The sequence below is a fragment of the Zingiber officinale genome, chromosome 2B, assembly GCF_018446385.1.
Source record: "Zingiber officinale cultivar Zhangliang chromosome 2B, Zo_v1.1, whole genome shotgun sequence".
NCBI lineage: Eukaryota > Viridiplantae > Streptophyta > Magnoliopsida > Zingiberales > Zingiberaceae > Zingiber > Zingiber officinale.
Window position 1 is genome coordinate 153,156,472 of NC_055989.1, and position 15,011 is coordinate 153,171,482.

General features: G+C 37.2%; 2 protein-coding genes and 1 long non-coding RNA gene across 3 annotated transcripts; all 3 read right to left on the bottom strand.

The window, feature by feature from the left end:
- Positions 1-471: 471 nt before the first annotated feature.
- Positions 472-813, bottom strand: LOC122048886 (ATP-dependent Clp protease proteolytic subunit-related protein 3, chloroplastic-like). The gene has a single exon (XM_042610402.1). It carries the CDS (start codon positions 811-813, stop codon positions 472-474), a length of 342 nt encoding a protein of 113 aa, XP_042466336.1.
- An 8,267-nt stretch (positions 814-9,080) lies between these two features.
- LOC122048888 (disease resistance protein RPS2-like) lies at positions 9,081-10,244 on the bottom strand. Its single transcript, XM_042610403.1, has one exon. It carries the CDS (start codon positions 10,242-10,244, stop codon positions 9,081-9,083), a length of 1,164 nt encoding a protein of 387 aa, XP_042466337.1.
- Positions 10,245-14,450: 4,206 nt separating this feature from the next.
- LOC122049686 lies at positions 14,451-14,790 on the bottom strand. Its single transcript, XR_006131013.1, has 2 exons — positions 14,667-14,790; positions 14,451-14,487 (listed from the first exon to the last, which is right to left on the bottom strand). It is a non-coding gene; the product is annotated as an uncharacterized LOC122049686 (long non-coding RNA).
- Between the last annotated feature and the right edge of the window lie 221 nt (positions 14,791-15,011).

Genomic DNA, 15,011 nt, shown 5'->3' on the forward strand with positions numbered 1-15,011 from the left:
CCATTTGTTATGACCAAAAGAATTCACATATCTTCGTAATGGTATGATATTATCCACTTTGATGTAACCCTTATGAATTTATTTTTGGACTCTACCTAAAAGACTTCATACCATATCTTTTAAATTCATAATTTTTTTCATATATTTCCAATGTAAAATTTCCAACACAAACTCTAAGCTTTGTGAAAGACAAAAAAATACCCTAAACTCTAGACTTGAAAAATAATAATAGGATAAAAATATTTGGAGCCTAAATAATGTTCGAAAACATGTGTTTCGATTTGGTTGATAGACTCCCATGTGATTCATCCCGAGTCATAAATTTTGGACTTTTTAGCTTGTCCTGTCGTCCGTATCATTCTTCCTAGGAAAGAGAAAATTTATCATTGAATTGTAGGCCGCATCATCGTGAGAAGAATCACCATGGAAAGAAATCAATTGTACGTACCAAGTACCAACAATTCCTCATGCTCATCGCTTGCTTGCGTTTGGCCGGTAGATGGAAGACGAGGTTGTTAGATCAATAGTTTGAGCATGGGCCATTGCAAATCGTCTACCATTTGTCTCTTCGGCAAGAATTAGAGAGGCATGACCTATTGCAGCTCCAACAGCTACTGTCTCAATCTCATTCTTTATATGCTTCATAGCATCATAAATAACAAAACTTTCTATTTCCAATGCTGCAGTTTCGCCATCATCGCGTATTGTTCCAGTCGAATTAATGTAGATAAAAATAGGTTCTTTTGCATCTATCCATTGCAAGTAAAGCATTTGAGCAATCATGATCTCTGTAACAACTGGCACCAATGGCATGCCAGTGTAGACAATTCGTCCATGAAGAAGTCAAAACGGTAAATCTGGGGGAGGTCTTCTTGGTCGATGTTCGTTATAAGAAATAGAACGTCCTACCTGGTTTTTGTTGAGATATATGGAGGTTTCAACTTCAATTTTACCGGATGTAAAGAATGTGATGTGACAAAAGGTGATTTGCTTGCCCTAGCACCCCGCCAATTCATACCTAGGCCAACACGGAGGAGGTAAATCACGAGTGACTGCTAGCCATTAACGCAAGTGGCCAAGACATAGGGGAGGACATGCTCGGACGCGCCGAGTTTCGACCCCAAGACCTCATGTGACAACACTCCATGTCTCAACCACCGCGCGCACTGCCCCAAGGGCCATCTACAGGCAAATAACCAATAGCATGGGCAGCAGAAACAAATATATCTTCACCATTGTCATCATTGTCAATATCCACCTCATTATCATCATAAACTGGATCACTGACAATTTCGATCTTGTCGTTGTCTCTCTCATCATCGTCGTCGAGGGTTGGATCGAGCCCTACAAAAGCTCTAATCTACTGCCCCTCTCGGCTTTCATCATTGGATTCATCATCTTCCTTGCCACTACTTTCGGTGTCCTCCTCATAAACGTCCTTCACATCCGAGGTTATCCCGTGATAGCTATTGCGTTGAATCAGATTTCTTCTATTTTAGTTTTTAAACATCACCTCCATCCTCTCCATAAACTAATCAAACCGATTGACATTCATCTTTCGAAAGCATTGCTCCATATCACGATCAAAGGTGTAGTCGACGCGTTGTTATCTTCTAGGTGACATGGTTTCATAAGATCAACTCAGCTCTGATACCAACTGATACAGCGGATAATTATTGGTTCTATTGATTCATGCACTAATGTTAGAAGCGATATTCTAAATCCTATTGATTCTGCAGAATGTCAGAAGATAAACAATCAAACTCAACTTTTAAGAAGAAACTGATAAAGTAATAATAGGAAGAGGTAAGAGTAATAATAAATCTTGTTCATTGAAATTTGTCCTAAGAACAATACAATATATAAGGTTTAAACAAGTACTCGGTCAATTAACCAATTAACAAATAATAGAATAATTCTAAAAATTATTCTGAGAATTATTCTAATAATTATAACTGAATTATTAGAATAACCCTAATACTTAATTTGATTTGACTTGGTAATTTGATCCGGTCAATCTAGGTAATTATCTTTTATCTCTATTACCCCCCGACAAACTTAACGGGAGATCTTTAACGTTGAGTTTGCTTGCTAACTTGTTGAAACGATGTCTGGATAATGGCTTAGTAAATATATCAGTGATTTGATCTTCAGCAGAGATATAAGAAACAGATAACTGTTGAGTTGCCACACGTTCACGAACAAAATGAAAGTCAATTTCTACATGTTTTGTACGAGCATGGAAGACCGGATTTACTGAGAGATATGTTGCTCCAATATTATCGCACCAAATTTTTGGTGCAATATTTGATGCAAGATGAAGTTCAGAAAGAAGTGATTGAAGCCAAATAATCTCAGACGTTGTATTTGCTATAGCTTTATATTCTACCTCAGTGCTTGAACGAGATACCATAGGTTGCTTTTCGAATTCCATGAGATAAGATTTCGTCCAAGAAATATCGCATATCCACTAGTAGAGCGTCTATCTTCAGGAGAACTAGCCCAATCCGCATCACTATAAGCATGTAAATCTCGAGACGATTGGCGATATAGAAGAAGACCATGTAGAATAGAACCTTTGAGATAGCGAAGTATTCTTTTTACATTATCCCAATTTTGTTCAGTCGGAGCATGCATGAATTGACAGGCACGATTTACTGCAAAAGTAATATCAGGTCGTGTGATAGTGACATATTGTAAGGCTCCAACAATGCTTCGATAAATCTGTGGATCAGACAGAGCAGGAGAAGATGAAGATAGAGAGTTGTTTACAGCAATTGGTGTAGAGACCGGACGTGCCCCATCCATTTTAGCTCTTTGAAGAAGTCCAGTAATGTATTTGCTCTGAGAGAGAAGATATCCATCCTCATGTGGAATAAGCTCAATGCCAAGAAAAAATCGAGCAATGCCCAAATCTCGAGTAGGAAATTCTTGATTGAGAAGACTTAATAAAGTTGTGATACCCTTGTGATCATTACCGGTTATCAGAATGTCATCCACATAAATAAGAAAAAATATCATAAATCCATCATTATTTTTGTAAAATAAAGACGAGTCAGTCTTTGATCCAGAAAATCCTTGAGTTTGTAACCAATTAGATAATCGATGAAACCATGCACGAGGAGCTTGTCTAAGACCGTATAATGATTTCTTGAGTTGACAAACATGAGATGAAAATTGTGGATGAATGAACCCAGGTGGTTGCTCCATAAAAATAGTTTCCTCAAAATGACCATGGAGAAACACATTTGAAATGTCTAATTGTCGTACGGGCCAATTAGAACTAACAGCTATTGATAACAATAGTCTGACAGATGTAATTTTGATGACTGGGCTAAAAATGTCATTGAAGTCAATACCTGGTTGTTGACTAAATCCTTTGGCTACGAGTCGAGCTTTGTGTCGTTCAAGAGAACCATCAGCTCGATGCTTAAGACGAAATACCCATTTAGAGCCCACCGCATTCATGGAGGGAGTACGCGGAACTAGGTCCCATGTTCCATTACGAAGAAGTGCATCAAATTCTATAGCCATTGCATTACGCCAATTTGGATCCTTGTTTGCCTGTGTAAAACAAGTTGGTTCAATAGACTTTGAAGAAACCAATAGAGCTCGAGGAAGGGGATGTTGAGTTGTTATTTGAGGGCATCGTGCATATATGTCACTTAAGGGAAGCATGCGACGAGGAGGACCATCATTCGAATCACTTGTTCACGAGGAGGAGGAAGGAAACTGACATGGCGATTTCGATGACGGACCTGTATTATTTGACGATCCAGAGTTAGAGAGCTATTTATCCATAGCTGGCGAGGCTTCTAAGATTGGACACGGAATAGGTTCCACAATATTATTCCTCTCATCAATATGCCCTGCTCTTAATGGAGTAGCCACTTGGGTCAATTCTGGTGATCTTGGAGAATTTGTAGAGAATTCTGGAGCAGAATCCAGGATGCCATCTCTTCTTGCATTTCCAGTGGGTCTAATTGGATGAGCAACCTGTGGTAATTCAGATGGGATATCAGGTGGGGGTAAGAAAGTACCACTGCTTGAGGATAGAGTTGTTGTTGTGGCTGTAAAAGGAAATAGAGATTCATCAAAAATAACATGCTGAGATATATATATATATGCCCTGTCGGTATATGTAGGCAACGATACCCATGGTGCAAATTACTATAACCAAGGAAAACACACTGTTGAGAACGAGGATTAAGTTTATGTTTAGAATAAGGTCGTAGCCATGGATAACAGGCACAACCGAAAATACGTAAGAAGGTATAATTAGGAGACTGATTGTGGAGTTTTTCCAAGGGGCTTTTATGGTGAAGCAATGGAGTAGGGAGACGATTAATAAGATAAACAGCAATTTGAACTGCGTCATCCCAAAATTTGAGTGCAACTGATGCATGATTGAGAAGAGCTAAGGCAGTTTCGATTATATGACGATATTTCCTTTCTGCAGAGCCATTTTGTTCGGGAGTGTGAGGACATGAGACTCGATGAAGAATGCCCAAAGAGCCCAGATGACGATTAAGCGTTTGATATTCTCCACCCCAATCAGAGTGGAGAGAGAGTATTTTTCGGTCAAAGAAACGTTCTACGTGTTTTTGGAATTGACAAAAGATATCAAAAAGATCAGATTTCCGTTTCATGAAAAATACCCAAGTAAACTTGCTGAAGTCATCAATAAAAATTACATAATAGAGGAAACCTTGATTTGACAAAATAGGAGCAGGGCCCCAAATATCAGAGTGGATAAGTTCTAAAGGAAAATTAGACATATGAGAAGAAGAAACAAAGGGCAATTTATGATTTTTTGTTTCAAACATGCTTCACAAGAATGAGATGAGGATGATAAAGATGTCGGTAAGCCAAATCGATTAATGATTCCTTGAACAAGACGTAGAGATGGATGACCAAGTCGTGCATGCCAGGAGGTTTTATTTGTGCGTTCTCCAACTAGAGCTTTGGCGGATGTAGGTTGAAGATAGTAGAGACCATCTTTAATTTCTCCTCTGAACAGGGTGGTTTTGGTTGTGGGATCCTTCACAAGACAATAGTGAGGATGAAATTCAAAAAACACATTATTATCAAGAGCAAATTGACGAATTGAGAGTAAATTTTTAGTGATAGAAGGAACATGAAGTGTATTGCGCATGGAAAAGAGTCGACCAGATGAATGGAAAAATGTGTTTCCAAGGTGAGCAATTTGCAAACCTGAACCGTTGCCTACTTCTACAGTGTCAGGACCATGATAGGAGGAGGCCTCTGCAAGAATGTCATAATCTGATGTAACGTGATGAGTTGCTCCAGAATCTGGATGTCATCCTGAGACTGAAGAATTTGTCGTAGGTATATAAGGATTGTTTGCAAGAGAAAATGCCCCTGGGTGATATGATGGAGTTGAGGTTGATGCTTGAGGTGTGGATGCAAAACCTCCATTAAAATTTCGATCATATCTTTTATAACATTGATGAGCAAAGTGACCAATCTTGAAACAAATCTAACAACGTCCTCGTCCTTGACCTCGTCCTCGACCTTGCCCTCGACCTTGTCCTCGGCCTTGTCCTCGTCCTCGACCACCTTGATTTCCTTGATGGATGGTACTATCAGTCTTGTGTGCCGAAAGAACAAGAGAATCTGAAACCCTTTGAGATTGTAATTGTAGAAGTATCTCATGCGAAGAGAGCAAGCCATGAAGGGTATCAAGTGACACTTGATCGATGCGAGTAGTTATGCTAGGAATAAAACTATCATATTGAGGCCCCAATCCTGCAAGAACATGTATTAGTAAATCTGAATCTAAAATCGGATGGCCAATCACAGCTAAATTATTGACAATAGTTCTGATTAATTGCATATATTCATTGATGGACTTGTCTCCTCGGTGCACCGACTGTAACTGCATGCGATGTTGAAGAACACATGCTTGAGAGTGTGAAGCAAAGGTTCGAGCAAGAGCTTCCCATATTTGACGAGAACTAACAAGCCCTACAATTGCAGGAAGTATAGGCTCACTAATCGTTGAAATTAGTCATGTCATAATTAGTTGATCCTTCTTACTCCATATAGTATAGCTTGAATCATCCTCTTGCGGTTTAAGAGAGGTACCATCAACAATTCTAAGTAAATCATGAACACGAAGTAGCGAAATAAATTGCATCTTCCAAAGCATATAATTATCATTGGTGAGTTTGATGGGTCAATAAGACACGACATTTAGGGGTAATGAAGAGAGTTGTGTTCCAAGGTTTGTTTCTATGGTAGATGATGGAGATGAAAGTTTTGACATTATAAAATAGTGAGTTATGTAATGATAGCTTATCTGGGATGGTGGATGGTGGAGAGAGGTGCTCTCAAAAAAGATTAAATGACTTATCCTCTTTGATCGTCAGCAACTCTAGGGATCGGCAACTTCTTTTCGGCACCTGGGCCGGAGATGATGTTGGAGAACTCCTTGGCGTGGGCAGGGATTTTGTGTCACCACAATTTCCTGCGGATCTTCTTATGCAGCGGCAGAAGAAGGAAAAATCCACAGCTATTGAGATCTTCAGGAGCAGCAGCAAAGAAGAGAATTATTCCAAGGACAAAAGAAGAGAAACACATGCATATATTGCTGGGCGAGGAAGATCTCGCAAAAGGCAACGCAGAGAGGGAGGTGGAGAAATAGAGGTTTATTTTAGAAAATAATAGGTGGGATAAGATGTTGGCTCTGATACCATGATAAAGTAATAATAGGAAGAGGTGAGAGTAATAATAAATCTTGTTCATTGAAATTTGTCCTAAGAACAATATAATATATAGGGTTTAAACAAGTACTCGGTCAATTAACCAATTAACAAATAATAGAATAATTCTAAAAATTATTCTAAGAATTATTCTAATAATTATAACTGAATTATTAGAATAACCCTAATACTTAATTTGATTTGACTTAGTAATTTGATCCTGTCAATCTAGGTAATTATCTTTTATCTCTATTAGAAACGACGTGACAACAAATTCTTATTAATCAAAAACTTTTCAAAACAACTAAACAAGAAATTTATATAGACTTCAAACCTTAATTATGTGAAAGATAAAAATACGTCTAAATTCTAAACTTGAAAAAAAAAATAACAAAAAAGGATAAAAATATTCGGAGCCAAAACAAGCTTTGATAACAAGCTTCGATTTGGTTGATAGATCATCCCGTGGTCCCCCGAGTCATAAATTATGGGCTTTTGTCGGTTTGTTTCGTCGTCCCGCTTCACAATCTTATATATGAATCTAAACATTGACAATGGCAAGAAGCACTCGTGTATCACAGTCATTGCATCATTTGTATTCTAATTCAGTTATCAAACGTTAATAGTTGTCAGAATCAGTTATCACAATCTTTGTCATGTGGAACCACTCGTATAGGATCCAGTTAATTTCTCGGATTCGAGTAGTGTCGCCTGAGGGTGGAATTTGGAAAGCCAGAGGATCGTTTTCCCATCAAAGGTATTGCCACCGGTAAGCTGCTAGAGAGCAATTCTCAGCTGGAATCACTGGATTTAAATTGCACCAACAAAGACAGGTTTTGTCAGAAAGGAAAAACGATTTTCCTGTGATTAGGAAGGATTTAAACACTTAAATTTTTTTTCAGTAATCTAGTTAGGTTCAAATCAGTTAATTTCGTGCCCAAAGGAGAAGATATGCCAACGAAAAAGAGATGTGGAAGATAGAAGACTCCAGCGGTGTACTTTGCTCAGTTAAGCTATCAATCTCCATGAGAAGATCTGTTATAACAGATCCATTGAGATTCAAGTATGTTAAACTAGCATGCTTGGAACAAACTCGGAGGAATTCTTTTCAAGTTTTTATTCTCATGGAGAAATGAGAATCAACATAGAATAATGTTTATTAACATTAATATTAAATAATAAATCAAACCACATCATTTACGGGCCAACATGCATCTAATTAATATGAACACATGATGCTATCAAATAAAATTAAAACTATAACAGTATATGAAATGAAAATATTTCATGATAATATAAATTCAAGAAGATAATATCGATATCAAATTTTAAAACACTAAAGAGATGTCCAATCAATTGGGGCAACATCTCATTTAGATACATGTCCAACCAAATCAACACAGTAAATGCCCTATAGTCTCCTTGATCAAAAGGCCGATGCTTAGCTTCATTTCGAAATTGATCCCCAAGACCTACAAAGATCAAACTTTTTTGTTAAAAGTAATAATTAAGAGTAAGATATAATATTGTCAAGTCTTAAAACTCATAATAATGTTCATCTGTATAGAATAATATTGACAATGGTATTTGCCTTTGTTGTTTTATCGGAATATTTAATTTGACATGAAAAGCATTGACTCAATGGAATGGAGTAGCCCATTATTTTTTATATTGCAGATCAAGGCCATGGTTATTTGGGAAATATGGCGAAATTGAAATTAGTTGTTTCTCAAGAAAAAGAACTAGTTTTAACTTCGATTTACCAAAATAGCTAAGAGAACACTTAATTTTCATAGCTATCAAAAAGCCATTTATTTTCTAAAACGAATTCACAAAATTGCCCTTAATATTATCAAATCAAGGCATGCATCTTAAATTATTTAATTTGACCTATTTCATAAAATACTAAATCATTTCTACACGTTGATTCACTTCAAATAAAGACAGAATAATAGATGGTAAATGAAGTTTTACCTAAAATAAGGGGTGAGTGAATCCTTGATGCTCTCGTCATCCCAATCCAAATTGTTCTACCAATCTTGTTTACCTATGATCGTTTTGAAATTTTTGTTCTTCAACATTTCAACCCCAAATGGTAATTTTTTGAACATTGGGCACTCGTGCACTTTTATATATTCCAAGTAGGGAAAATGAAGCGGTTGGTTTGCAATGCGATTGAGGTTCGGCATGTTGTTCAATGTCAACTTCTGGATGCTAGAGCTGGAGTTGGAGTTCCCTACGTCAGTTATTAGTTCCTTCATTTTTCCACAATATAATATGGTTAGGATATCAAGGCATGACAATTGTAGAACCTAAGAAACATCCTTCAACATAGGGCACTCATAAATATATATTTCACGAAGGTTGTAGAGTCAGAACTCTATTCAATGAAATCTCTTCCAATATTTCTAAGGCAAAAAAATTGAGTTTCTTTAAACATCCAAAACTTGATTCACCATCCATGCCAGTAGCCAACACTAATCTATCTAATCTGATACTTCTAATGTTCAGAGACTCAAGATTGTCACTTACCCTACAACCCCATTGTGGAGTGCCCAGATCATAGTTTGGAAGTTCTGAAATATTCTTTCCATCCAAATGAAGTTCCCATACAGAGACATTTGGTAACATGTTAAGTTGCTCAATGTTATCTGTCGTAGCCTTAATGTAAATTCTCACACTCAATTGGTGGCGTCCTTTGAAACATTTCAGCTCATCCCACCACCACTCAGTAGTTGCATCCAGCCACTTGAGCATTGATAAATTGGATATCGTCCCATAGGGTACCGTCATAATTTTATTATTTTTTAGAAACAAGTACTCTAATTTACTGAGACAACCAAACTCGGCCGGCAGACTTGTAATAAGATTGGAGGACAAGTCTAAATATTGAAGCTCATTTAAGCTACAAATCTCCATAGAAAGCTCTCTTATACGACATCTATTGAGATCCAAGTAAGTTAAGCGAGGTATACTTGCGAACAAACTCGAAGGAATTATTTTCAAGCCTTCGTTCTGACAAAGAATCAACATAGAAAGTTTTGAAGAAGTGAAATTAGCTTCATACTCTGGTAAAGAAGTGATCTTATTCATCATGAATGATGCTCGCTCTGCTTCTTGCCATTCTTCTTGTCTAGGCAAATCACTCAACCCGATTCCTGCTTTTACAATCCATTTTCTTTTGTTCCCCTCCAACCCAGAAACCATCAACAGTGCCATGTCTCGGATGACATCGTTCATCTTTACACACGGGCCGTACCAATGAAGAGGTCTGCCCTTTGGAATACATTCCTCTAGCAAGGATGCTGCCATGAGAGATTCCAAATGAGAGCATCCTTTGGCGAAAGCTTCATTGATCACATTAAATTCATGGATTATGCTGCAACCTATCCAACACGGTATCAACTGATCGAATGTGTTGATCTCATAATCTTCAGGCCACAAAGCGCAGCACAAGAGGCATTCTCTTATGGAATCATTCTCTAAACTGTCGTAGCTCAGCTTGAAGGCTTTATACATGACGAGTGAATCTTCAGGAAGACATACGGTTTTCCACTGATGTTCTGTTGGAAATTAAACTTGATTTTTGGATAAAAGTTGTTGATAAAATTTTATGGAGATAGAATGGTGAGGTGGCAAGTCTTGACTAGAGATAGGATAGAGATAGAACTTGATGAATTGATAAGAGTTCGTGGAGATAGATTTTTTTTTTTTTTAAAAAAATATATCATGATTATCTCATATTAGTGCTTATCCAATAAGCCTATAAATATATACTTCTTTTTCATGAATGAACAAGTTCAGTTTTCTATTTTCTTCTACTCCTCTTCCACATAGAGTTATTTCTCCTCTTCCACATTTTTCCTTCTATAATTCTTTTTTCTTCTCCCATAATTTCTGTTTCCAACAAAGTGGTATCAGAGCCATAGCTAATGGAGGTATGGTTCCCTTCCAAGTTCCAGTACTCAAAGCGAGTAATTATGACAATTGGAGTATCAAGATGAAGACGCTTCTTGGAGCTCATGATGTTTGGGAAGTTATAGAAAAAGGCTACGTTGAGCCTCGTGATGACTCGACGTTATCTCCAACTGACAAAGACAGTTTGAGAGATTTAAGAAAGAGAGAGAAGAAGGCTCTCTTCCTCATTTATCAAGCTTTAGATGAGGATGGTTTTGAGAAGATTTCAAGTGCTACTTCAGCCAAGCAAGCATGGGAAAAGCTCCAAGTCTCATATCAAGGAGAAGAAAAGGTAAAAAAGGAACGACTTCAGACATTAAGAAGTCAATTTGATGCTCTTCGTATGAAAGAAGGTGAGTTAGTATCAGATTATTTTTCTAGAGTCTCTACCATTTCCAATCAACTAAAGAGAAATGGTGAGAAACTAGAAGAAGTAACTATTATTGAGAAAATTCTTCGATCATTGGATTTAAAATTTGATAGCATTACAACCATCATCGAAGAGACCAAGGATCTACAAGTCATGACGATTGAGCAACTCCTGGGTTCATTACAAGCCCATGAAGAAAAGAAGAAGATAAATGAAGAAATTACTCAACAACTCCTAAAGACGACTCTTCAACCGACAAAGAAAGATGAAAGCTCCAGTAACAATAGAAGTCAACGTGGAAGAGGTCGTGGATATGGACGAGGCCGTTCTAATGAGCAAGGATGGGTTTCCAACAACAATAATGAAAGAGGAGAACATTCAACAAGAGGACGTGGAAGAGGGTACACAAACTCGAGGTACGATAAATCTCAAGTTAAGTGCTACAATTGTGACAAATTTGGGCATTATGCAAAAGAATGTAGATTTTCCAAGAATAAAGTATATGAAAGAGCAAATTATATGGAAGAAAGAAAAGAAGAAGATGACACCCTACTGCTAGCGTATAAAGATAATGAAAGAGAAGAAGATACAATTTGGTATCTCGACACTGGTGCAAGCAATCATATGTGCGGCAAAAGAAACATGTTCATAGAGCTTGATGAATTGGTTGGTGGTAATGTATCCTTCGGAGATGAATCAAAGATTGAGGTAAAAGGCAAAGGTAACATTCTCATCCGTTTAAAGAATGGAAAACATGAATTTATCTCAAATGTTTTCTTTGTGCCAAATATGAAGAGCAACATCCTAAGCTTAGGACAACTTTTGACAAAAGGATATGATATTCATCTAAAAGATGGTATGCTCATCTTGAAAGATCATATTGGTTGCTTAATTGCTAAGGTGCCTATGTCAAAAAATAGAATGTTCTTACTTAATATTCAAAATGATATTGTCAATTGTCTCAAAGCTTGTTACAAAGACATCACTTGGCTATGACATCTTCGATTTGGACATCTCAATTTCGGAGGACTAGAACTGCTTTCAAAGAAAGAGATGGTGAGAGAACTACCTTGCATCAAACATCCTGATCAAGTTTGTGAAGCATGTCTACATGGAAAGCAATTTAGAAGAGGTTTTCCAAAGGAGTCAAGTTCAAGAGCTCAAAAGCCTCTTGAACTTATACATACAGATGTTTACGGTCTGATAAAGCCAAGTTCACTTGGTAAGAGAAATTATTTCATTCTTTTCATAGATGATTTTTTTCGAAAAACTTGGGTATACTTCTTGAAGCAAAAATCGGAGGTCTTCGGCATATTCAAGAAATTTAAAGCTACCATAGAAAAGGAGAGCGGTCTCGAGGTCAAAGCTATGCGTTCTGATCGAGGAGGAGAATTTACTTCAAAGGAGTTTCAAGAATTTTGTGAAGCCAACGGAATACGACGACCCTTGACAGTTCCAAGATCCCCTCAACAAAATGGAGTGGCAGAAAGAAAGAATCGAACCATCCTTGACATGACAAGGAGCATTCTCAAAAGCAAGAGGCTACCAAAGGAACTTTGGGCAGAAGCGGTTGCATGTGCAGTATACTTATCCAACCGATCACCAACAAGGAGTGTGTGGGGCAAGACACCACAAGAAGCGTGGAGCGGAAGGAAGCCTGGGATTTCTCATCTAAAAGTTTTTGGAAGTATAGCCCACGTTCATGTGTCTGGTCAATCAAGAAGCAAATTGGATGATAAAAGTAAGAAGTTTATTTTTATTGGTTATGATACTAACTCAAAAGGGTATAAGCTATACAATCCAGATACTGGGAAGACAATCATCAACCGAGATGTCATATTTAATGAAGAAGAAGAATGAAATTGGGAATATCGAAATGAAGATTACAACTTCTTCCCGTGCTTTGAAGAAGAAGATATGGAACAACTAAGGGTGGAGCAACCAAGGATGGAGCAAATAAGAGAGGAACCTACTACTCCACTAGTAACACCAACATCAAGTACTCAAGGAAATTCATCTGCATCAACTTCAAGTGAGAGAGTACCACGCTTTAGAAGCTTACGAGACATTTATGAGGTAACTAAAAATCAAGATAATATTACTCTATTTTGTCTTTTTGCGGATTGCGAGCCTATAGATTTCCAAGAAGCTATAAAGAGCAAAAGGTGGAAAGATGCGATGGATGAAGAAATCAAGGCGATATAAAAGAATGACACATGGGAGTTAACTGCACTTCCTAAAGGACATAAGGCGATTGGTGTGAAGTGGGTGTACAAAATAAAGAAGAATGCTAAAGGAGAAGTTGAAAGATATAAAGCAAGATTGGTGGCAAAAGGCTACAGTCAAAGATCTGGCATTGATTATGATGAGGTATTCGCTCCTGTTGCTCGATTAGAAACTATCAGACTAATCATTGCTTTAGCAGCTCAAAATAAGTGGAAAATACATCAAATGGATGTAAAATCTATTTTTTTAAATGGAGTTCTTGAAGAAGAAGTATATATTCAGTAACCATCAGGTTATGAAGTTAAAGGACAAGTAGACAGAGTTCTAAAATTGAAGAAGGTTCTCTACGGGCTAAAGCAAGCACCAAGGGCATGGAATAGCCGAATAGACAAGCACCTGCAAGAGAAAGGCTTCATTAAATGTCCTTATGAACATGCATTATACATTCAGAGTAAGGATAAAGATGTTTTGATTATATGCCTATATGTCGATGACTTGATCTTCACAGGAAGCAATCCAAGTATGTTTGGAGAATTTAAAGAAGCGATGACTACACTACAACAAAAACCCTCATAGACATCGGTTTTCCACCGATGTCTATTACATTTTTGACTGATGTCTATGAAGGCGATGTAAAAGGTCTGTCATTTTAGACATCGGGTTAAAACCGGTGTAGTATCACTTAACAACATTGGGTGTAAAACCGATGTAATATTATATGCTAATAACATCAGTTTTGGCAGCGGTATACGATCGATGTAATATTAGTTAAGGACACCGGTTTTGTAGCAGTGGAAAACCGATGTAATATCAGTATTGTTTAACGACACAAATTTGATTTCCGAAATAGTGAAAACCCAATATTATCACCAAACAAATCATAAAATTAAGTTAATATTATTAATTCACTAAGAAAATCACAAATAAAAATGCACTGATGTATCTAAACACACTAAGTCAATATCCATATAACCAACACATAAATATTCTTCTTACAACATAAAAAGATAATAGATATTGTGCACATCAAGTCAGTATCCACAAATTACGCATAACTATTCTTCATAAGCTGTTGAATCGCTGGGCGAAGCCTCTTATCACAAGGACGATGATATCACACGAGTGTTTAGTTTGCACCATCAAATCCATTTCATTATCGCTGTCTACTACAATCTTGAATCGGTGCGGGTCGTTCCGGTATAGCTCAACCTGCAAAAGAATGATGAGATTGTAAACCATAAACAGAAGTGTGTTCATCATTTGCTTAGTTTAACATATAGTCAATTATCAGTTCTAGTAGGGTAAATAATCCAGAAACTCGACTCGTATCAATGAGTTTGCACATGCATTGCTAAAACGTGCCGTCAACTTTGCTGTAGAGAACTTACATGAAAAGGAGGGGCATAGGTTCCACGAATTTCAGTATTGGGAAATGAAGTCTTAGAACCAAGTTTAACAACTTTGACCCTTTTTCTGTTAACTTCTAGAATTCTTCTTTCAAGATTTCTTGCACCTGGAGCCTGTGAGTGACAATTTGATGAAAGAACAGTTAGCCAAGGAAGATGATCATTAGTAGGGCTCTAGAAGTGAGCAATTACCTCCATTGTAGACCTGTCTTTCTCACAAAGTACCCTTATACGATTGAACATCATAGATATCATTGTAACATTCAACAAGAAACATATACATAGTTGATCGTTCTTTCTCACCTGTCTTTCTCACAAAGTACCTTT

What these genes read in the sequence shown, in the direction of transcription:
- LOC122048886 (XM_042610402.1), bottom strand. Translation starts at nt 813, where the DNA reads ATGCCATTGGTGCCAGTTGTTACAGAGATCATGATTGCTCAAATGCTT.
- LOC122048888 (XM_042610403.1), bottom strand. Translation starts at nt 10,244, where the DNA reads ATGTATAAAGCCTTCAAGCTGAGCTACGACAGTTTAGAGAATGATTCC.